Source organism: Octopus bimaculoides, chromosome 6, assembly GCF_046866305.1.
Source record: "Octopus bimaculoides isolate indiv1 chromosome 6, ASM4686630v1, whole genome shotgun sequence".
Taxonomy (NCBI): domain Eukaryota; kingdom Metazoa; phylum Mollusca; class Cephalopoda; order Octopoda; family Octopodidae; genus Octopus; species Octopus bimaculoides.
In genome coordinates this window covers 93,584,493-93,608,223 of record NC_142933.1, presented here as the reverse complement: position 1 = coordinate 93,608,223, position 23,731 = coordinate 93,584,493, and the positions used below count along the sequence as shown (strand labels likewise).

Genomic DNA, 23,731 nt, shown 5'->3' with positions numbered 1-23,731 from the left:
TGACCAATCTGAAGCCACACACCCTCCAAAATAATGAACTCCACATTATGAAAGGTTGCATACACTCATAAACTACTACACATCAAAAGTAAAATCTGCTTCAATCCATAAAGTTTCTCAAACATCATGTCCAGCAAACATTTAAACATCTTGACAATAGATTAAACTGATACAACAAAATTTATAAACATTATCATTCAAATTCAAACAAACTATATATTACACAAACAGTTGCAATATCAATAGATAAGATAGATTAAAATTCTGTACTAAAGGACGAAGTAACCTACTCTTTACATCTCTGATATCAGTATCATAAGAATTTCCAAAGATAAGATTGAAAGACAAAACAGATATATCATGTCTCACTACCACTCTGGATAGCAAAATAGACTGCATGTTCCTCAAATAGACCAAAAACCAACACATCCGAAGCAAAGATTCCTTTAGAAATAAACTGCCAGGCTATTAAGTCACCATCAAAGTTTCACTTTCATGAAGTGTGCCAATGGTAAGTTAGCCTGGTTGATCCCAAACCAGCACTGCAGATTTGTTTTTTTTTTTTGCAACAGCACCACTTATGGCCAATGCATAGAAAAGCCTATAACCTTCTATTAAATGATAGACTGATTGTAAAATAATTGCTTTGAAAATCATTTAAATATCCAAATTTTACTGAGGCATCTAATTACACTATCTTTTAGTTGTTTCAGTCATTAGACTGCTGCTGTGCAGAGGCACCACCCTTATGAATTTTAGTTGAATGAATCAACCCCAGTACTTATTATTTATTAAGCCTGGTACTTATTCTATTGGTATCTTTCGCTGAACTGCTAAGTTATGGGGACATAACACACCAACAACAGTTGTCAAGTGGAGGGGGGAGAGAGAGACACACACATACACACACGACAGGCATCTTTCAGTTTCTGTCTACGAAATCCACTCACAAGGTTTTGGTTGGCCTGGGGCTATAGTAGAAGACATTTGCCCAAGGTGTCATGCAGTGGGACTAAACCTGGAAACGTGGTTGGGAAGCAAATGCCTTATATTTACACCTGCACCTACACTAGCAAACAAAAGCTTATGTAATACATATATAATGGATTTACTTAATGACCTAAAGAAACAGTCGTGTAAAAATAATACTCATTCAGTGTTTTACTGATTATACCAAATTTGTATAATGTCTAAGTGCTACAGCTATTTAACCTTTTCTATGCTATATATGATTTTAGATGAATTTCCTAAGAATCAAGTAAAAATATCTACATTCATACGCAACTTTATATTGAGCTATCTTAAAATGATATATTTTACTTTTACAATGTAGCTGAGAGGAAATACAAGTTATGGACAATGAGGCACTTAAAGAAAAAAAAACAGAAAGTTTGAGACAAGTGAAGACAATAGCTTGAGATATTAATATATATCGAAAGAAAGTTGACTGATATAATAGACTCTCAAAGCAAGAAGAATAGAAATCATAGAGTAACAGATGTTTTGTATGACATCTGAATATATCAGATTAGCTAGACAGAGATTAATAGGAATAAATTCTGATATCTTAGCATGTAGAAGGGAAAAAGACATATCACAACCTGGCAGTTCTAAAATGACGTGCCTAGTAAATTGCTTGATATAAAGATCAGAAATAATACAAGTAACACTTTGAAGACATATACTATCAATAAAATTTTGAATGATATCTACTAATCAATATCTGACAAGTTTTACACATAAATCTTTGACATGTTTGTGGCTGTGCATATCTAGCATAAGACAAATTGCAGTGTTATGGACATGTGTTTCATTGATGTTTGACCTACTGACAGCAAGAAATTACAATTTGAACATACTCAAAACATGGAAAACAGTTTTAGGATAACACAGGAATGTCTTAAGCATTTCTAAGAAAGCATTTTCATTAAATCTTACTGACATAGCTGTGACAATTTACTAGTAAGTCTAAAGAAATACCTAGATACTTTTCAAGACTTCTTCAGATTTATACAAACAACAAATGATTATACATAGTCTTTTGCAAAAAAGTTACAGATGTTATTGTTTCTCTTTTTGTTAAGGCAGGCTTAAGGAGATGAATATAACCAATGAGATATCTCAAGTAGATAGGTTTACTAATACTGAATTTAGGAGCTTTATAAAAAATTTACCAGTTCAAAACTTGCTATTAAAAATTGTTGGGCCCTATCAACAATTCCATTACTATAATTTGGTCACAAACTAAGTTACAAAGAGGTACAAGTTATTGATATTAATTAATGAGGCAAAATTAACAGAGAAAAGTGGACTTTTTAAAAACATTGATAAACAAAGAAAAATGCCAAAAATAGTAAAATGAAAGACAATAATAACACTTTTGGGAACATTAAATATCCTGTGGAAAGTACTGTCTATATGAGGTTATACAGCTTCATACAGAGACAATTAAGTGATCCATTGTTAATAAGATCATCACTATGCAAATGAAAGAATGTAATAATAAGTTTTTGTTTCTTTGTCAAAGCTCTTTTGTCACACATCCTGTGACCTCTTCAATGACTTAATCTAATATGTCTCCGCAAGAGTTTTGCAGAACAAATACATAAATGTAATAAGTTTTTGGCTCATGGAAAAGGCCACCAATTTTGAGGAGGAAGGGAGAAGTCAATGTCATCCACCTAAGTACTTGACTGGTGTTTTATTTTATTGATCCTGAAAGGATTAAAGGCAAAGTTGGACAAGGCTTTTGAACAATAATAATGTAGAGTTCAAATAGAGAGCCACCAACGAATATGTGTTTTAAAGTGAATTCAGTGATAAATGATAACTTAAATACATTAGGTTAAACATCCCTAGAATGGAAAAAAGGATGAAAGATGCCTAGAAGACATGAGCCATGCGTCTTTAGTAACCCAGACAGACATGCTGCCAAATACACTAAAGCAACCACACTCTTACTGCCATTAAATTAAATGCGTTAATTTTATCAGAAAGAAAAACAGGAAACTTTCCACATCCCCCCCCTACATCCAAGTAACTTTTATTCCAAAGTGTTATAAGCAGTTATTTATAATTTGCTTCAACACATATCAATAATGAAGACTTATTTAATCATAATTCTTTCTAATTTTGGCACAAGGCTAGTAACTGTGAGAGGAGAGGGGGGGGGTTGATTACATTGACCCCAGTACTTGATCCTGAAAGGATGAAAAACAAAGCTAACCTTAGTGGAATTTGAATTCAAAATGTAAAAAGCCAGAAGAAATGCTGCTAGTCCAACACACTAATGATTCTGCCAACCTCTTATCTAGTTAATGTCAATAATAATTTCTGGATGTTTTATGTTAACCTCACATGAATATGATAATTGCCATGAAAAACTTGGCCAGTATTTGCACTGGATCATATGCTGTAAGTCTGGACTCCCAAATGAGAAGAGCTGGTGGGAACACAAGCCTGCCAAAGTAGTCAAAAATAACGATATCCTTAGGATTTTAGTAGTCAAACTGATCATACTGTACAAGCCAATATATCAGATATTGTGGTAAAAAATTACACTGACAACACATATCTGCTCATAGATATGTCAATCCCAGCAGATTGCAACACTTCCGCAAAAACATTTGAAAAGTAAATATAAGGACATTGAAATAGAAGTTTCAAAAATGTGGTTTCTAAGAACAACAACTGTACTTGTTATCATAAGAGGGAACAATACCAAATAGTGTTCTTAAATACTATGGCTAAATACCACGAAACCCAAAGTACCAGAACTACAAAAGAAATTGTTCTCACAGGTACTGCCCATATCCTAACAAAAACAGTCAACTTGAAAATACCCAATTCTCTTAAAACTCTTTCAAAACTGAGACATTACAAATTTAACAGAATCTCAGCTCTCAGATTCTGACCTCCTCCATCATCATCACCATTTAATATCCATTCTACATGTTGGCATGGGTTGGATGATTTGACAGGAGCTGGCCAGCCAGAGAGCTACCCAAGCTCTGTGTGTCTGTTTGGCATAGTTTCTATGGCTGGGTGCCCTTCCTAATGCCAACCACTTTACAGATTGTACTAGGTGCTTATTACATGGCACCAGCATGGTTGCTTTTATGTGGCGCCAGCAAAATATATACGACGGGCTTCTTTCAGTCTCCACCCACCAAATCCACTCACAAGGTTTTGGTCGGCTCGAGGCTACAGTAGAAGACATTTGCCCAAGGTGTCATGCAGTGGGACTAAACCTGGAACCATGTGGTTGGGAAGCAAACGTCTTGCCACATATTTACACCTCCACTTACACTAGCAAACAAAAGTTTATGTAATATGTATATAATGGAACCCGGAACCATGTGGTTGGTAAACAACCTACTTACCACACAGCCACTCCTACGCCTGTTCAACATTTCTAAATAGGACCTTCCAGATTCCACTGCATTACAACATCAAGGTGTCAAATGTATGGTAAGCATAATGAATAATTATACTCAGCTCTCCGTCACAATGCTTTGTTATCTTTGTGATCTGATTCTTTGGAAAATTACTTCATTGCTAATATAATCAATAAGCGACACTGGAAAACTTTGCCAATACAAGGATGGGCTGAAAAGTTCATAGGTTGACACTGAAGGAGTAAGCTGTGAAATCTTGCATACATTAATTTCAGCTATTCTTATAATAACCGCATTGTTTCTTTCCAGGTAACTAGTAGCAACTTCTCTTGAAAATGGACAAAATTTAGTATTGTGATGTTAACAAGTACCTGCAGAAAAAGGCTTTAGTTCCCCAAGAACATTCATGCTGACATGATTGATACATTAGGGGATTACACTCCAGTTTTATCAACAGTGCAAAATTAGGCAGCTGAATTTAAGAGAGAAAGGGAGAGTCTTGAAGATGACCCAAAGTCTGGACATCCTGCAATGGCTACCATCAAGGAAAACATTGATCGTGTTCAGCACATGATGATGGATGTCAAGCAACTGAATATAAATCAAATAGCCAATGCTATTAGCATATGTGAAAGTTGAGAATATTCTGCACAATGTACTTGGCATGATGAAGGTTTCTGCTTGGTGAGAGCCACGTCTTCTGACACCTGATCAAAAGCACACTAGGCTAGTCACATTATGGGAAAATATGACATTACTTGAGGCAGAATGTTTCATAACCCAGGATGAGTGTTGGGTTCATCACTTTCAGCCAGAAACAAAGAGACAATCCATGCAGTGATAACACCTCTCTTCACCTACTCCAAAGAAGACCAAGGTCATTTCATCTACATGGAAGGTGATGGCCTGTTTTTGGGGATGCAAAACACATTGCATTTATTGATTATCTTCAAAAGAGCCACACCATCAATGGAAAGTACTATGCCAACTTGCTGAGGCAGTCATGGAAGGCTTTCATAACCAAACACCCAGGAAAACTGACAAAAGCGGTCTTGTTTTATAAAGACAATATTCCAGCACACAAGTCCTTGGTTTCAATGGCTGTGGTGCATGACTATGGCTTTGAACTGGTTTATCATCCTCCTTATTTTCCTGATTTGGTCTCATCTGACTATAATCTGACCCCCAATATGGAAAAAACACTTGGATGGGTACCAGTGTCACAGTGATGATGTCATATCTGCTGTTGATGACTTTTTGGGGGGCCAAAAGGATGGAAGCTTCTTCACCAAAGGGATCCAAGCACTACAACACAAATGGAAGAAATGTGTAGACTGTAAGGGGGACTATGCTGAAAAATAAACCTCATTTGGTCACATTCAATGAGAGCATCTTGGTCAGCCTATGAACTTTTCAGCCAACCTTCGTAAGAGAGAAAGAGAATTCTACAAAAACATTGTCAATAATTTTCTATCACAACTCTTCTAAAAGATTTTTAAAATTCCACTTAAGTCATATTTTACAAACCTAGACCTCTCAAGTCATGTTCTAATACAGAGATGGCTACCCTGCAAAAGAGTATATGTCATCTGAAATTACAGTGGAGAATATCTATGAAGAACTGATGCAAAATGTATAGCAGCTATACATTGTCTATGAACTATAGCTATCTGTATTATAGATGCAGGCATGTTATTTAATCTTGAGTTCTACCTCACTTTGCAGTGTCTTCTGGTGTAGACCAATACTTTGAGAGATAAATTGGTAAATGGAAACTGTATGGAAGTTCACTATGTGTGTGCGTGTGTGCATACATGTGTGTGTGTACTCATATGAGTGTGCCTGTGAATGTTTACATTCCTCGCTTTGCATGAAAAGTGTTGAACTAGAAACATGATATTAGTTCAAATTCCCTGTCAGTAAAACATTACAATATTGTTTTAAAAGTATGTATAGCAAATGCTTGTTTTGTTCTGAAACATTCACAATATTTAAAGATTGCATAAAAAAAAAAGCAAGACAACATCTAAAAGTGAGTAGAAAGGGAAAACAATTAAGTTTATTCTAAATTAATAAAACTCTATAAATAAATAGTCTTGTTTTCTAAATCAAATGAATTTCAAGATCAAAGTCATAAATTGTATAAAATCATATAGAAGAGTAATTTCTAACAGACATAGTTCTGCAAATATTAAAAGAGAAGTGTAGTCAATTGAATCAACCTTAGTACCTTATTGATACTTATCAACCCCAGAAAAATAAGAGGCCAAATTGAACTAGCACAAAACATTCTGTCTGGCATTCAATTAATTCATTTATTTGTTCCACCACACCAATTAGAAAATAATAAATTCATATTATATAGCATTTAAATTGTAATTTTATCAACTAAAAATACTCTACCAATATTTCATTGTATATCCACAGGAAATTCAATAAAATAAATAGGAAAAATATGCAGACACACATCCTAAACATTTTTAATTATAATATGATATATAAACATCACTCATGAATAAAGAGCATTGCAGATTTTCCAACTCTTGTCCCACCTCCCATTACAATGCATTTTTGACATTTGCCAAGAAAACTTCAATCAACATTTCCATATCATCTTATACATCATTACTCAAAATAGTAGCTCTTTTGGCATAAGGTGCAATATCTATTATATACTTTGTCTAAAAATACGTTCCTTAAATTTCCCTTCTAACACCAATCTCAACATTTATAAGTGGTAAATTTTCTGTAGCTCTCAACTCAGTTCATCATATCTAAATTCTAACACAGCCATCACCCTGAAATACTCTTTTTTGATTTAGCCTAGTACTCATTCATTACTCTAAAATATAGAAAAAAAATCAAAATTATGTACCTACTAAAAAACAAGAGAGAAAAAAAAAACTGATAAATCAATATTCATCAATATACAAAAAACATCCAAGGACAATCACAAGTAATGAGTTCCTACAACAATCTGAGAAGTTGTCTGTCTAGCACAACTTCAGACATTTCTCTTTCAAGGGAAAAAAAAAAAAAGTCATATATCTTTAGCCTTGTTAGCACATGACGCTTCAGGCAAAATTATCTATGAATAAGTTCATCTGATCAGTTGAGCCTTTGGGTAAGTAATTTTGCCAGTAACATCCTGAATTGAAAGCTTTCTCTCAAGTTGCTCCATTTGTAGCTTGTGCTGACGTCATTAGCAACAATTTTTCCTTACCCTTCTACAACAATTCATACTTATACTTCAGAGTCACTTCCCTATAGTCCTTGTGAGATTTCTTCATAAAACCTTAAAATTTTTCTAGAATGTCCTCTTTCCTGTTTTTCTCGTTTCTGCTACCAACAGCTCAAACTAAATATTAATCATGAACAATTATTGCTAATTCTCAAGAAAACATAACTTGATAAGTTAGGCAACTGGTACTCATCTAATTAATCATGCAACAAAAACTTGACAAATAGCTCTCAAATCAACAGCATCAAAATACAGAACAGATACTACACTGCTTTCAAACCATTTCAGGATGATATTTGAAACACCATTGAATCTGTTCTACCCAACTTGGAAGCTATGCAAACACAATAATAAGTGGACTAGAAATGAAATTGCATAAGTGTATTTGCTTTATTAATCCACAATGAAATATTAGGAGCGAAACAAGCATCAAATGTAATTTTAGCAAGAATAGTGCTGATAGAGCCATATGGGTGAAGGTATAGAGGTTAAGAGGATTCAGTAAATTTGTCATCATTCTGACACAAAGCTACAATATACAATTGCATATAAAAGGGCAATCAATCAGTGGGTTGTACATTATATAAAACCATCCTTTGTTCGCTTAATAAAATTCCTTTATCAGTTTTTAATAGAGGGAATTTCCATTTAGGCATCAACTATAGTAAATTTTGCAAGAACTACTTAAATATGGCTTTCTGCAGATCATTGAAGGTGTGCTAGATTATAAGCTGTACTTATGGACAAATCTAAAGTGTCATACTTTGAAAGTAGTTCTATTTTACTCATTTAGCTATATCAAAGAGGTCAAGGGTAAAATACATTTATTGCAATGGAAAGTCAGCTTATGACTTAAAAGATCAAAAGGTGCATTGACAGTGGTTGTTAGATATTTTAATGTAAAGTAAATAAAATGATGAGGCAATAATCAGATGATGCAATGAATTTGGAGAAATAAGATCTTTGAAAAACAGGTAGCTCAGACAGAAGTGTGAATAAGTGAAACTGATGTAAGTTGTTCAGAATGGTAAATATTTTGGCCCCAATTAAACAGGGGAACATTTAAAGACAAAACTCTTTATATGAAAGAAGGAAAGGACAGCCAGCTTATGTGGATAAATGCAGAAGAAAATGGATGTCAAAAAATGCTTTTTAAATTCCCAACTGGTATCTCTATACAATGCCTTGCATTCCAGTATTGTTGGAATTAACCATTTGCAAAATTCGATATTTTGCAGCCAAGCCTCCTTTTTATCTGGGTCATTGAGTGGAACTTTGTTGTTATTAACTGATGACACCACTACCATATCATACAGTATTTATCCAAGTAAAGCATAATGATACACTATTCTTTACATTCAGAAACTTTGCTCAAGTGAATTATCAAACACCACATCAAACTGGTAGTCATAGTAACCCTTTTGATCCCACCCTGCCCAAGACTTCTATTGGTTCTATTGTACAAACTTCCTGTTTTAAAGTCACATAAACTGAAATCTTCCATTAAGATTTCATGTAATTTATGTTCCATAATAATGATAACATAATTTTACTCCATCTTCATTATTTTTGAAATTAATTGAAAATACCAAGGGTATACGTATTTTACATGGTATTGGAGATAAAGGGAGGGGGGGGGGCAATAGATGCATTTGTAGTTTTTCTAATCATTGACTCCTATTTAAATATTAGCTGTAAAAAAATTTTAAATGTAATATGGATAAACTGTTCATTAGCCACAATGACAACATCAACAAATAATAATAGACTTCTGAAGGTGAATAAGTAAATAAACAAACCAAATGTATACTATGCATGTTTATAGTATTTGCTTTTGGTATGGTAGTGCTATGGTAAGTAGTCAACTGTGTCAAACTAGTATCCAGAGCTGAATTACTCTTTCTTAATATTATGTTAATGTACATTAAAATGAGGAAAATAGCATTGAATCATAGCAAGGAGGCATTAAAAGTCTGAGTAAAAGAAAAGAGACAATAGGTAAAGAAGTTTGAGAAGCACTGATATAAATGTTCATTATTACAAAAATTTCAGTTGCATTATAAATAATTTTACTAGTTGCTAATACAAAAACGAACTATCTCTAAAAAGAATGTTTACACTATAATTCTTATAGGAAAATTACCTTGCAAGCAAACAAATTAGTTTTATGACACTTATATCAGTTGATTTGCCAATAAACATTTTGACATTTTTAAGCTGTCAGCTAAACTCATCATGCAAAACCTGAAGAATAACATTCTTCATGTTGTAATTCAGGCATTTAGTTTGATCTTAGAACTTTTTTGTCTCTACTATCTTCTCTGTAACTTAATTCAATCTAATAATCTACTAATTGAATACTGCAGTAATATGTTGTTTATACATTAAATTTAACACTTCTGTATTTTGGTACTATTTCTATATCTTACAGATTTCTTATGATTAGAGTGGATTTCTGCATGTTTGTTAATACATTTACAACATTTGCATACTGCATTATTCTTCTTCCACAGAGTGGCATAGGCATAGTTGTGTGGATACTAAGTTTACTTCAAAAACACATAGTCTCAGGTTCTATCCCTTGGTATGGTACCTTGGGCACTGGACTGATCAATGCATTATGTGTGGAATTGGAAGAGTGGAAACTGTATTGAAGCCACCATATGTATGTGCCTGAATGTTGACATTGTTCATCTCTGTGTGACACCATCTAAGGGATATGTTTATATTCCCTACTAACTACATAGCATATAGTTCTGCACTTTCAAAGACCAGTAAAAAAAAAACCCTAATTTGAAAAATGCATAAGGTTTGACAACAGGAAGTCTAACTGGTTGAAAAATACTATCTCAAATAAATCTCTCTCCAACCCATGCCAGCAATGAAAAACAAAGGAATAGCCACTTGAACTAACTTTCCTAATTTTGTTACATTGCTTGTCATAATTAGTATCCCACTTAGCTGTTAACAATATTAATAAAAAGTTTACAATAGGGAGATGATGCTAGTATTACTATAACCAGAAACTTCAACTCAGCTAGCCCACAAAAATCAAAGATGGGGTATCAATCCCACATCAAAGTATTAAAAAAAAACGTTTGGTTTTAATAAAATGTTCATATCCACATGAAACAGCTGTTTCACTTTTACTGAAGTAAAACAAAAATTCCTCTACCTATATAAATTGCAAGAAAAAAATTATATTTTGGCTGATTAAAGCCTACCAAAAATATCAACTAAGACTTCATAATCAAGAATACATATTCTAATATTTTCATACAGGAACTAACCTTGTCTTACCTAACCTACCATAATGATAGGCATTTAAGTTAGGTAAGCTTTGATCATTTTATTTATCAAAATACGCAAAATTTTTACATTACAAACATGTATCTCAATTGAAAAAGTAACAGCAATAAGAGTCTACTTCCGAATATACCATATACCAAATACTGTGGAATATAAAAATATATAAAGACTGATAAAAATATTTGTTTGATAAAAGGTCATCAGTGAATTCTGCACTTTAATTAGGTAAAAAAATTTTTCTCTAGCTCTCATAAAACCAATAGATTTAAATGCAAATGGTGACTGTTGAATATTAATACTAATATTAATAATGTTTATTATAGAACTTACGGCTTGAACAGAGAAGTCTAAAACCAACTACCCATAGGAACTCATACATGCTGAAACCTAGTTCCCATAATTGTAGAAGATTTGAAGAAATTCCAGATATGAAAACAAATAGAATCAAAAGATCTTAAAGTAAACATAGTAAGGACTAAAATTCTAGTGAAAAACACAAGACCCTGCTGTCATCAAGAAAATTGTCATGTCTGATATGCGTAAAAGAAGCAAGCTGAAATTTCCTACATTACACCGAGTGTAAACTATGAATACACTAGCAGCGTAGTGTAATTACAGGTAGGCTGACAGAGAAAATAGACTTAGTATGCAGCATATGCACAGGTACAGTCAGTGATAACAGTACATGTGAAGTAGATTCTTTCAAATGCTGAAAGTACCCCAGATTTAACTGTTAGCTTTTGTTACCTAGATAACCTAATTGAGAGTGAAGAGGAGTGTTCAGAAACAGTAGCAAAGGTGGAAACAGAGTGAAAAAAGGTTAGGGACCTATTAACTTGGCTAGCAACAAAGAGTTTGTCTGCCAGAGAATATATGATGCTTGTATGTGAAGTGCAATGTTGTATAGTGGCAAGACATAGGCCCTGAATGCAAAGAATTTACAAAGGCTGGAAGGAAATGAAGCAAACTTATTCTGTGGAATGTGAAATGCTTGTGTGTATGAATGACAGAATACAATCAGCTGAGAGAAAAGCTGGAAATAAAAGTAAGATTTAGTGCAAAATAGAAAACTACACTGGTAAGATCATGTGATGTGATAAGGAAGCATGCAAATGGACAGAACCTGTGAAATAAGGAGACTGAAGCAGAACTGGAATTAAGTGGTAAAAACTGATCTCATGAGGCTGAACGTCATGAAGATGACAAAGGACCCTGACAAATGACATTTTGCAGTGCAGAAGACCTGCCCACCCAAGTAAGCACAACTAAACAAGATGCAAAAATGTTGATGGATATCAAACTGTATAATATATGCAGGGTGCATTAGTTTTTTGAGAACACTTCTCTGAAGAGCTCTAACTTTCTTCTAACTTATATATTTTACCTTGCTTTTTAGATAAATAATGTCAGACTTCAGGTTCATTTAGCAAATGAAAAGATGCATTGTAATTGTTGCCTTAAAAGCACAGCAGAGTGATACAGAGATAACTTGCTTCCTGAAAATTGCCTAATCCTTTGCTGTCAAAGTTGGAATGGAGCTGGAGTCTGCTGACAGGAATCCAACATTAGCAGCTAAATGCAAAAAACATGCACAATGTCCTAATATCATCAGAATACATAACTTTACACAAAAGTCCAAGAAATAATCGATAAAAATCTTCTAAAGTCAACCAGAGATATTTCAAAGGGCCTCAAGGTTTCAGCATGCACCATCACCCTCTCCTCTATTACCTTCTCACATTAGTCCTCTCTTTAACCTGCCCTTGGTAGGGACAAGACAACTCCAATGTACAACAGAGAGGGTTCTTTAATTTTGCCATTGACAAAACAATCCTTCTAGTGCTGATGCCACAATTAAATGCAGCCAGTACACTCTGTAAGGCGGTTAGAAGGAGGGAAAGTATATGCCTTCTTTTATAACCCTTTTGAAAGAATTTGGTAAAAGAAACTGGGTGGAAGCCCATCATATAAGTGTGTGTGTGTGTGTGTGTTCCCCACCTCCCACTGCTTGATAACCAGTGTTGGTTTGTTTACATCCTGGTAACTTAGCAGTTTGGCAAAAGTCACCAATATCATAAGTACCAAACTTAAAAACTAAGTACTGAGATCTATTTATTCAGCTAAACCCTTCAAGGTGGTACCCCAGCATGGGTGCAGTCCAAAGACAAACAAATAAAAGATTTAAAAAATAGTCCTTCCTCTTGATCAGAATCAGAGTTTGATGACATTGCCATTACAAAGGATATGCTCTCATTCTCAATCTAATTGATTAGGTGTTAATAACTCCTTTTTACAAAGAAATTGTTTTTAAACCCGTGATAATCCAAAACCATTACAACTATTTGATTGGAGTTTTTCCACAACTATATGCTCTGATATAATATGCTTTCCACAGAATAAAACTCAGTTTGGATATGAAAGCATTTTAAGTGCAGGAGAGTTGTTCTCATGCCATTATGATACCATAGAGAAGAAGCAAAATATCCAAATGTAAAACTAAATAGGCAACATGCAATAAAAAGCTAAATCCATCACAAGTGTCTTCATTACTTTTTTGACAATATTATTTCACATAAATTGCAAATATTTCCAAGAAAAAATATAAATTTTGGAATTATTCATTTTCGAATAATAGAAACAAGGCAACCTTTATTTCATTTTTTTTTTTTTTTAATATTTTGATTACTATGAATAAATCAGTAAAAGTCGATGTAAAATATCTTTTTTGAAAGCAATCAATCTTCTATACAATGGCCTTCAAAAATATTTCATCTATCATACTTGAAAATACAGTGCAAGAATGTCTTCATTTGAGCAAAGATTTCAACTCATGCACGCATTAATATATGCGTCACATTCTAACTATTAAAATAAGTGAAAACTAGAAACATTCAATTCATGCTGAAAGGAACAGGAAAAGAAAAAGGAAAATCACTGACCTTTTGATCCAAACTGGTTCCTCTGTAGTTGAGTTTTCAGTAAATGAAGATTTTAGGGAGACATTTTTACTTTTTTGAATAGCAGTCTTAATGTCAGCCATGGTATGATTAAGAGCTTCTTTGGCATCAAGTTCATCTTTAATTCCACTAGTATCAATATTTTTTCCTTTGCCATTTATATGAGTTTCTTCGCCATTAATCTCCTGATTCAGCTCAGACTTTTGCTTTAACTGCAACATCTTGGCAGGAGAATCACATTCATGAGGGAATGCTTCATCAACATCACTAGCTTGACTTCCAGATAAACCATCCTCTACAATTGGCATTCCACCAGTATTAGACTTTTCTTCATCAGATAATACACTCTCCACTTCAGCACTATCACATTCAGTATTTTCAGGAGACAGTGTGAATGCTCTCTTTTCTTCCACCACTAAAGGTTCAGTGTTATTTAAAGGAATTTCAGTTAAACAATCTTCACTCACTCTCACTTGGTGCTGACTACGATCAGAAATTTCTGGTCCGTTCTTTTGATGAATGATTTTCTCAGGAGAACAATCACGAGAGCTTTCAGGTGAACTGCTACTAATACTCGAGCTAGGAAAAGCTAAACGCATTCCAACATAAGAATTGCCCTGATGAATGCGTGCATATTTAACATAATCATATTCATTTTCAATATTAACATTCTTTCGGGCTGAATTTCTATCAGGCTTAGATACTTCATTATGCATAGTCACATCTAGATCTGATTGCAAAGTTTGCTCAACGGGAGATATCTGCTTCAGGTCCTGATTATTATATGGAAGGGTTTCTCGTTCTGAACTAGAGCCATCTCGATCACTACAACTACCTGAACTATTACTATGATTTACCCGTCTTGCAAATCCTGGAGATTGACGTTTTATCTTAGGTTTAGCTCCCTGGGAATTATACTTTGTTGAAGATGGAATATTTCTTTCATCATAATTTTTTACTTCTCCAATTGTTGGAATATTGTTTCGAATTTCTAAGCTATTCCTTTTTTTAACAGTCTCATCTGGACTACAGTACTTGGAGTCTTTTGATTTTTCTCTAAGATTAACTGCTACTTCCCAGGGTTTCTCTAAGCCAATATCAGCAGCAGTATTGAGAATTCCATTCCTGTCCAACAGCTTCACATCTTTCCCATCAAGTATATCTGAACGCAATTCCTTCTGTCTTGAAGAATGTTTGTTGTAATGATGGCTTCCTCCAACACTCTCACTTCCATCTGAAAGAGTATCAGAACCACTCTTGGAATGAATACTATTCTGACCAAGAATGTCTGGAGCTAAGTTCTGATGAGAACCAAGGTCCTTACCAGAACATTTGCACAGCTTTTCTGTGAGACTATCAGCAAGAATGTCAGCAGAATGGTCCATATCATCGGTAGGGAAATCAATCTCTACATCAGGATAATCATTAATACATGACTCTCCACTCTCATCACTATCATGTTGTAAGCCCATACTTTCCAGCCCATCATCATCAATCAGGTTTTGATATGACAAAGAGCTAATTTCACTGGCTTGACGAGAACCACTCTCACCGAGGTTGACTTCCATGCTCAAGTTATCTGTGTCATCAGCAGTATGCTCTGACAACTGCTCGAAGCTAAGGGTGGATCCTCGTAAAGAGATATCCCCCCCACACGCTCCTTCAAGATTGACATCACAGTTCTCCTCAGTGTCAGAGTAAGCTAACGTATTACACCTCTCCTCTAAGTCAGACATAATTTGTCAATTTTTAATACAGCTTACAGGGAACACTTTATTCTGCCTGTGTTTCCTCGCCTGAAAAAAAAAAAAAAAAAACAGCTTTTAATTTCATAAAAAAAGGTTTGCATTTCATATTTAATTTTTTAAATGTTTTACATTTTCATTCATCATCACAGTATATCATTATCAATATTATTTACAATAATATACAGTGATCATGAGAATTTGTTTAGAGATCTTCAATTACATTTTACAACAAAACATTCCCTCTTCACACAAAAGGTAATCAGTTTTAGTCACTCTATGGTATATTTGTATGAAATACAAGCAGTGAAAATAGTTCACCAACATCGAAGAGAAACAAGTAACTGTTGAATATGCAATTTAAACTAGATAACACGAGTACTCTTGAACTTAAGGTGTCTACAACAGCTGAATATTGAGATTAAAAAGAATTATTAGGAGGAAAATACTTTCAAATATTATGGCTGGTGAATGAAATGATGTAGGAGATAAGGTTGGCTCAATATATGCTGTTATGCAAGCTAGTCCAATAAATGCAGAAAATGAACATTAAGCCAATAATGAGTTCTTGCAATAACTAAATGACAAGAATTGACACTCATTTTAAAATTATAAGTTTGTAATTCATCACAAATATATTATGCTACCTTAGAAAGGGCACTAAGATCACATTTAACTGAAAATCAGTGTGGAAAGAGAAAAACTGAGAAAGCTAAACAAATTGGTGTTTAACAAAGCCAAAATTAAATCTATTCTTAAATGAAGCTGAATTAATGTTTAATATAACAATACATTCTACTTCATCAATTTCTGTTTTGCAAAACATGCATGCTGTGAACAAAAGTAATATTTTTTGAATGAAAAAATATAGTGAGCTATGTTCAGTAATCTTCGTATAAATATATTGCTTTTTTTTTTATGTTTTATTGTATATGTACTATGATATAGAAATTCATAGCAACAGCAGTTTTAAGAATACCATTCCAATCCATCACTACCATACAATGGTATCAAACAATATCTCAAGATGTAAAAACTGTCAAAAGATGTGTTTTCAAGAAAAACAATTTGTTAGACATTAAAAGATTCTTAACAATGAAGTGATACGAAGGACTAAATATCTAATGAAATCTATTTTAACTAGATGTCAACTTACCCATTCAATGATTCTCTCAAGCCTAATGAGTAATTTAACATCTAAGTTTTTGGTGATGATCCAAGGACTTAAGACTTACGGGACATTTTTATCTCAGCATTATGACAATTTAAAAATACACTAATAAGCCAGTTGTTTACAAGATTTTATAATCCTAAGTTAAAATTTTCCATATTTCATCATTGTAACTTTACACCCACTTTTCATGCTGACATGGGTAGGATGAGTCCTAATAGTCCAAATAAATTCTTATTTTGCTTTCTTTCCTCCTAAACATGGCATCAAACCACTTCTTGGTTGTTTATTTTGACATGGCTTCTACAGCAGGATACCCTTTCTAGCACCAACCTTTAGAGTGTATTAATTATAATTCATTGTGGTACCTCTTGATCCTATGTTGTCTCTGTTTAAAGTTTACTGGGTCTGGTTTATTGTGACACCAGCACTAGTGAGGTTGCCTTGTATTTGACAATATAGTCTTCACTTCATTCAGGGCAATGTGACTAAGAGAATGGATAGGTAGAGGGTGTCTGAAGATGAACTAGGGTGGGAGAAGAAGAGTATGGTGGAGGAGATAAGTGGCTGATAGGACATTGTTAAATCAGTGATGGATGTCAAAGGAGTGGCCTGAGGGACGAGGCACTGTTTGCTAGCAATACATAAGGGTAAGAAAAGTGTTTCAAGTATTGTCACTGAAGCATCATAATTTGGAAAGATACAGCAAAGTGAAGTTGTAGGGTATGGTGGTGGTAGAGTGGAGGGAGTATGGTCAAATTTAATGGGCAACATAATACAGTATGAACAAATTTATGGACAACATAAATAGGAGTAAGGATGCTAGAGAGATGGAAGGATAATGTATATGCAAGAGTGACTTAACAGCTACAAATGAAGGCCCAAATGCAGATATATACTATATATCCCAATTTCCATTACCACCCCACTGTTTCAATGTACATTTTGCCAAACTCATACAGGTAGCCAGGCCTTCTTCAACACCACATGTTGCCAATCAACATGGTCCCATGTCATCTTCATGAGATTAAATAACTTAAGACTGCTCGTCATTTTGTCTCAAGTCTTCCTCAATCTCCCTCTTACACAATTACTATATTATCTACTATATGCATGACATGGCCATGCTAGCAGTCTTCTCTTACACATTACATCTGATTTCTCTTATACCTAGTTTTTTTCTTTATTTCTCACCTCATTTGTATTCTGACTTTCATGAATACTAACAACACATCCAGCAAAGCATGCTTGTATCATTTATTCCTAGCAAGTCCTCTACTTATATCTCCCTGCTACACAGACCACACTTCATACACAAGTGTCATATAATCAACACAAAAAGCTCTTTGTTGCCAGTAGGGGTAATAGTTTTTATTCTGGATACTACACTTTCCAAACATCTACTTGCCACACAACTAATTAAGCCATTAAGGTAACAAATACTATCAATGACTTCTAGGGAGTTACTCAGATATTTGAGATCAAGTATTTCCTGAGTGCTCTAAGTGCGTATTGCCCCATTTGAGTGGTCTGAGAACTGAGCTCTACTTGCATATTGAATTAATCACTGAACACACTGCTGATTGCACTTCTATACATTGCTTGCATGATCCTCACTAGCTTCCTTACAAATCACTATATTTCTCTTGCAGCTGCATCACTGGGAATATGACATCAGTAGAACTCTTCCTGACACAAGGCTGAACAGCATCCTGTTGCCAATAAATTTTGCAATAATAAAGTTATGTATTGTCATAACTTTCATAACCTTGTCCAACAGTTTGTTGCCTTTGTAGTTTCCTCTCTCTCTCTAGTGCATTACCTTTTCCCTTGTAGCAGGTTATTATGATAATACAAAATCAGTCATTGAAAATGACACCCTGAGGATTTTAGTGTCTAGCCCATATTCTACTGTGCTAGATATTTTAAACAACTCTGAAACTCTTCCCTATGGACCAGCTGCTTTCCCCAACTTCATATCCTTAACTGCTCTATCTATCAAACTGTTGTCAACTTGGATAGCTAAACCGCTATTGGGTATACATACACTCACTCCTGTCCCTTCCTTAAATATCAACCCCACTGGAAATTCTTTCCACCCATGTTTCAGCAGCAAATGCTAATGTACAGATATTAAAACTGATCATAAACCAAATCAACCACACCAATTTTGGGAAACCTGTGAAGGACATGGGCAGTGTGACCGTAGAAAGGAAAAAACTTGTAACATACTAAAAAATTTAAAATTATGCAATTGAGAAACTAAAAACATGTGTTAGCAAACTTATTAATATTGATCATCTTATAATGCATTATATAGCCCCAGGCCAGCCCTGATCAAGTAGGCCTAACACATGTAGCTTGATTGTTTCATCTACTCATTTTTAAAATGTCAGCTACTTTTAGCAGGTCAAGTAACTGTGTAGAGGCTTCTTTTTGGCAAGATTACAATCAACCAGTTAAAATATCATGCAGTTTAATTCAGATTTCAGTTATCTATAACACTGCAACATTTCTAATCCCTTTTTCAAATACCAAGTGGTTTTTGTTTCATTCATTTTTTATTATAACTATATTTCTAGAGATATATAAGCAACATTAATTCCTAATTCTTTTCACAATTCACTCAACTATTCCTTACATTTTTCATTACCCAATACGTAATACTATTTAGCTTTACAGTAGCTCTCTACATATTTTACTCAGATTTTAATGTCATCCATGTAAAGATTGTATATATACAACTGATTATATATACATGAGCTTTCTTTATTATGACCTAGTTTTAATCCTTGACTGAGATATTTCTATTCACATCATACTTCACGTATAGCTATAATCAATGTGAGATACACTGCATCAAACTAATTTGCCTGGACACACTACATAAAAACAAAAACTTCAGCCATGTCTCAATAAGAATGCAAGAAGCTATGAATTTCAAAAAATATCACAAAGAATATGTCCAACAAAGTAAATTGACGAACATGCATTAAGATTGTGTAATCTGACATACCAGGCTCATCACAGCCATATCATGATGTGGATCAAATGGTAATAAAATTTGATACAAGCACTTCATATTGGTTTTTATCAACATAAAGGTCGGTTACACCCATCAAGACTAAACAAAACCATACTATGTCATTCATAATAAAGTATTGCTATGTGAAAAATATTAAATACTGGTAATGGCTCATGAATAAGTGTAAACTTGAGAAACTTTTATGTCATAGCCTGAATAACTTTTGCAAATAGACTTCTCATTGACTGAGACTATCAAAGACCTCAATAATATAAGACAGACTTATTTATTAGAACCAGGAACTTCTCTTTCAGCTGTCTCACATGGATCATAATATTAATGGTAAATATTTTACTTCAAAATCTGACTGCATCATAACCAACATACACTGACTCCCAACTTAACCCATTAATTTTAAGTTCTGGTAATTTTCCTTCTTCAGCTTGCCCTATTTACACTTGGTAGTTGATAATGGTGTTATTTTGTCAATCTTTGGGAATATATTTGATTTTAAAAAAATTAACTAATATAACACCAACCTATTCTGATGCCTTTATCTTAGCAGCATCCATATCTGAAGGTTCTGTAGCTTTCTCTATTACCATGCATTTTTCTTTCCTAAATTGTCTCTTACTATTTCTACAGATGACCTCTGTTGACTCAACTGGCAGCAGACTTAATATCCCATGCATACACTTTCTTCAGTAATTGCTCATAGAAAGGCTTGCAGCTCTCCTTTTCAATATCACTGATAGGAAGTGTGCCAACTTAACTTTGAAGTATAGTTCCTTGCTATCTTCTATGTTCCAGTAAATGTTTTGAGAAATTTGTGTGTACAAATCTAATCAGAAAATAGAATGAACCAGTCAATAGAAATCATTTAGGAAATAGTAAAAAATTTAATTACACTGAAGGGATATAAAGAGAAAACAAAAGGAATAAATATGAAAAGGTTTCTTTTCATCACTTAGAGAGTGTGGTACTGGAATGGATCCCAACATATGAATAAGCATGTGCATTGTTAGCAGATATTCTAAAGAATGTGAAAGCGCCACACTTAGCATTAATTTTGCTATGAGATGCCAGAAGGAAAGTTAGTACTCAATATGGCCAGCTTATAGGTTAGGGTTTACAGCAGTGAACTATACTAGTCTTGCTTGAACTAATAAAAATGAATAAATAAAAGTATTTAAAACTAGGAAGGGCATCCAGCTGTAGAAACTCTGCCAAATTAGATTGGAGCCTGGTGTTGCCATCCGGTTTCACCAGTCCTCAGTCAAATCGTCCAACCCATGCTAGCATGGAAAGCGGACGTTAAACGATGATGATGATGATGATGATGATAATACAAAATGTAAATTAAGAAGCCACTGAATAAACTCTATTTACACTTTCACTTTATTTGCTTCAGTCATTTGACTGTGGTCATGCTGGAGCACTGCCTTTAGTCGAACAAATTGACCCGAGGACTCATTCTTTGTAAGCCTAGAACTTTTTCTATCAGTCTCTTTTGCCAAACCACTAATTACAGGTTATAATTCTTAACAGGAGTTTCATTTGCCATGCAAGTAATTTGAAACTAATATTTCAGAGTTATCGGTGAGATGACTGTCTGTCCAAAATTGATCTGTAGCCTTCTGAGGAAATTGATAGCCACATTAAATTTTACATCATTTAAGTGTTAACTCGTTAGCATTCAGATTACTCTACCAAATGTAATGCTTATTTATTTACATTATTTTGAATTAATTGTGGCTTATCTTGTAGCTTTGAGATTTTGATGATCTGATTGCTTCCATTTAGAGTAACATTGTAGGGTAGGTACAAGAGGTTGGATGTGGCCAATTTCAACATAAAACAGAATGTTTGAGCCAGAAATGACTGGTTTAAATGCTAAAGAGTTAAAGCTTTAATTTAAAAACTCAGGTTGTGGTCTAACCAATTGCTTAACACAAGCCTTTATCTGTTACAAATTCTAACCTAAAGCTATCACATGCTGTTTGTAAGTTAATTAGGTCAATAACTAATGACCACAAGTTGTCACAAATATATAAATATCATTGCCAAAAAATAATTTAAACTGCCAAATATTAAAGCAGTATAAAATTCAATTTTGCTTATTAAAGTATAAAACTGTTTTCAAAATCAAATTGCTTTTCCTGTAATTCTGTTACACCAAACATTTCAAAATATTGAAAGATGTGTCGTTGAAATAATAAATTCACATTTACATTTTTGCTGCCACTTCACACTGCTTAACTCTTCTCTAATCTACATGGGATAGTTCCAATATGGGAAAATAGTATTATCACACACTAGGCACATACATGACTGTGAGGTAAGAAGTTTGCTTCCCAACCACATGATTCTAGGTTCTGTTCCACTGAAATGTCTTCTACTGTAAGCCACAAGTTGACCAAAGCCTTGTGAGTGGATTTGGCATAGACTTGTTCGTTTGTATGTATGTAAACACACCCACACCCTCAAATGTATATATGTGCCTGTGAAGGAGAGTATATACGCTTGTATCTCTCTGCTTTGCCATCGCACGACAGTCATAAAACAGTTGTTACTAAAATGGAAGCAGTGTCATTCATTTCCAATATTCTCTGAAAACATGTCTGGCCACAGGGAAATATTACCTTGCTTGGAAAATAGTTGAGGGTTGGTGACAAGAAGAGCATCTGATGGTAAAAAAAAACTGTTTCAATAAACTCTATCTGACCCATGCAAACAAGGAAAAGTGGAGGTTATGATGATGGTGATGACACACTATCCCAACTTTAAAAGAAGACATCAGTAAAGCTTAATGCTCTATTTTCCAGTTAACTACTCATCACTAAAGAAAATAGTACTGAAAAATAACACAAAATTTGTGATCAATCAGCTACCCTACAAGGGAGAAAGCTTATTTTTGCTAAACAAGACCCCTCATATTTACACATTCATGGTTTTCTCACAAACACTTGTTCTATTCAATCTCTGAATGTACAAACCTCCAACACACTAACTCAACTCTACATGGACAAATCCCCACTTTCCACATAAGTTAACAGTTGTACATAGCTAACACTGAACTCTTGAAATAAGAGAATGTACCACTTCATGCCATGTCACAGGCAACTATGTTAATATCTCAACACCTATAATGACTAAAAACTCTAAGCATTACATCCAACATATCAGTGTCATTGCCATAATATGCAAAGAACATAACCAAAATATAAAAATGTATCTCCTTATAACCACTCACCAGCACAATATTTGGCAAAAATAAGGAAAAAAAAATTTTAAGTTAATTGAGTTATGTCAGACCCTCCCACCCTCTAACCTTTCTCACAATTAACTACAAAAAAAAAAAAGACTTACAAAAAATACTACCATAATCACATAACGTATCCATTCTTCAGATATGCCATATACATCAAAACCAAGGTACTTAAAAACTCAAATCTACTTAGATGTCTGACATGTATTTGAGGATGTAGAAGGTCAAAACACAGGCAACTATAAATATAACCATTGGAAAACATGCAAATGCATTAACAAAACCCTGAACACTACCACAATACCATTCAAAGTTTATTATAGTCCCTCATTCAATCCCAGACTGCAAACATACATGCACATTAAAAGTGCAACAAAATCAATTTTCTCTCTTAGCCTTAACTTGAACTGAGTCAACTTTCTTATAAGGCCAGTTGGTTCGCTATTTTTGTGCTAGAAAGACATAATATATTTCTTCATATATAGGTGGGGCCTAAAAACTACGCCAGTATTCCAATAAATAAGACATTAGAGTAGGGTACCTTTTCCTTCAAAGTATTCCCTTTGAGAATGTACACAGCATCCTAGCACACCTTCCATGCTTCAAAAGCATCAAGGA

The 23,731-nt window shown here is 34.0% G+C and overlaps 1 protein-coding gene across 50 annotated transcripts in view; it reads right to left on the bottom strand.

Annotated features, from left to right (window-relative positions):
- LOC106880734 (uncharacterized) overlaps positions 1–23,731 on the bottom strand; it is a 207,169-nt gene that overhangs the window by 171,843 nt on the left and 11,595 nt on the right. For 48 of the 50 annotated variants that reach the window (XM_089354281.1, XM_089354314.1, XM_089354262.1 and 45 more), the window contains one exon: positions 13,887–15,700. In XM_089354281.1, the coding sequence (XP_089210407.1) occupies positions 13,887–15,640 (1,754 nt within the window). In that variant the 5' untranslated portion in view covers positions 15,641–15,700. Of the gene's footprint in view, positions 1–13,886; positions 15,701–20,384; positions 20,687–23,731 lie in introns of all 50 variants that reach the window. The other 2 variants (XM_089354306.1, XM_089354277.1) reach the window with 1 other exon arrangement.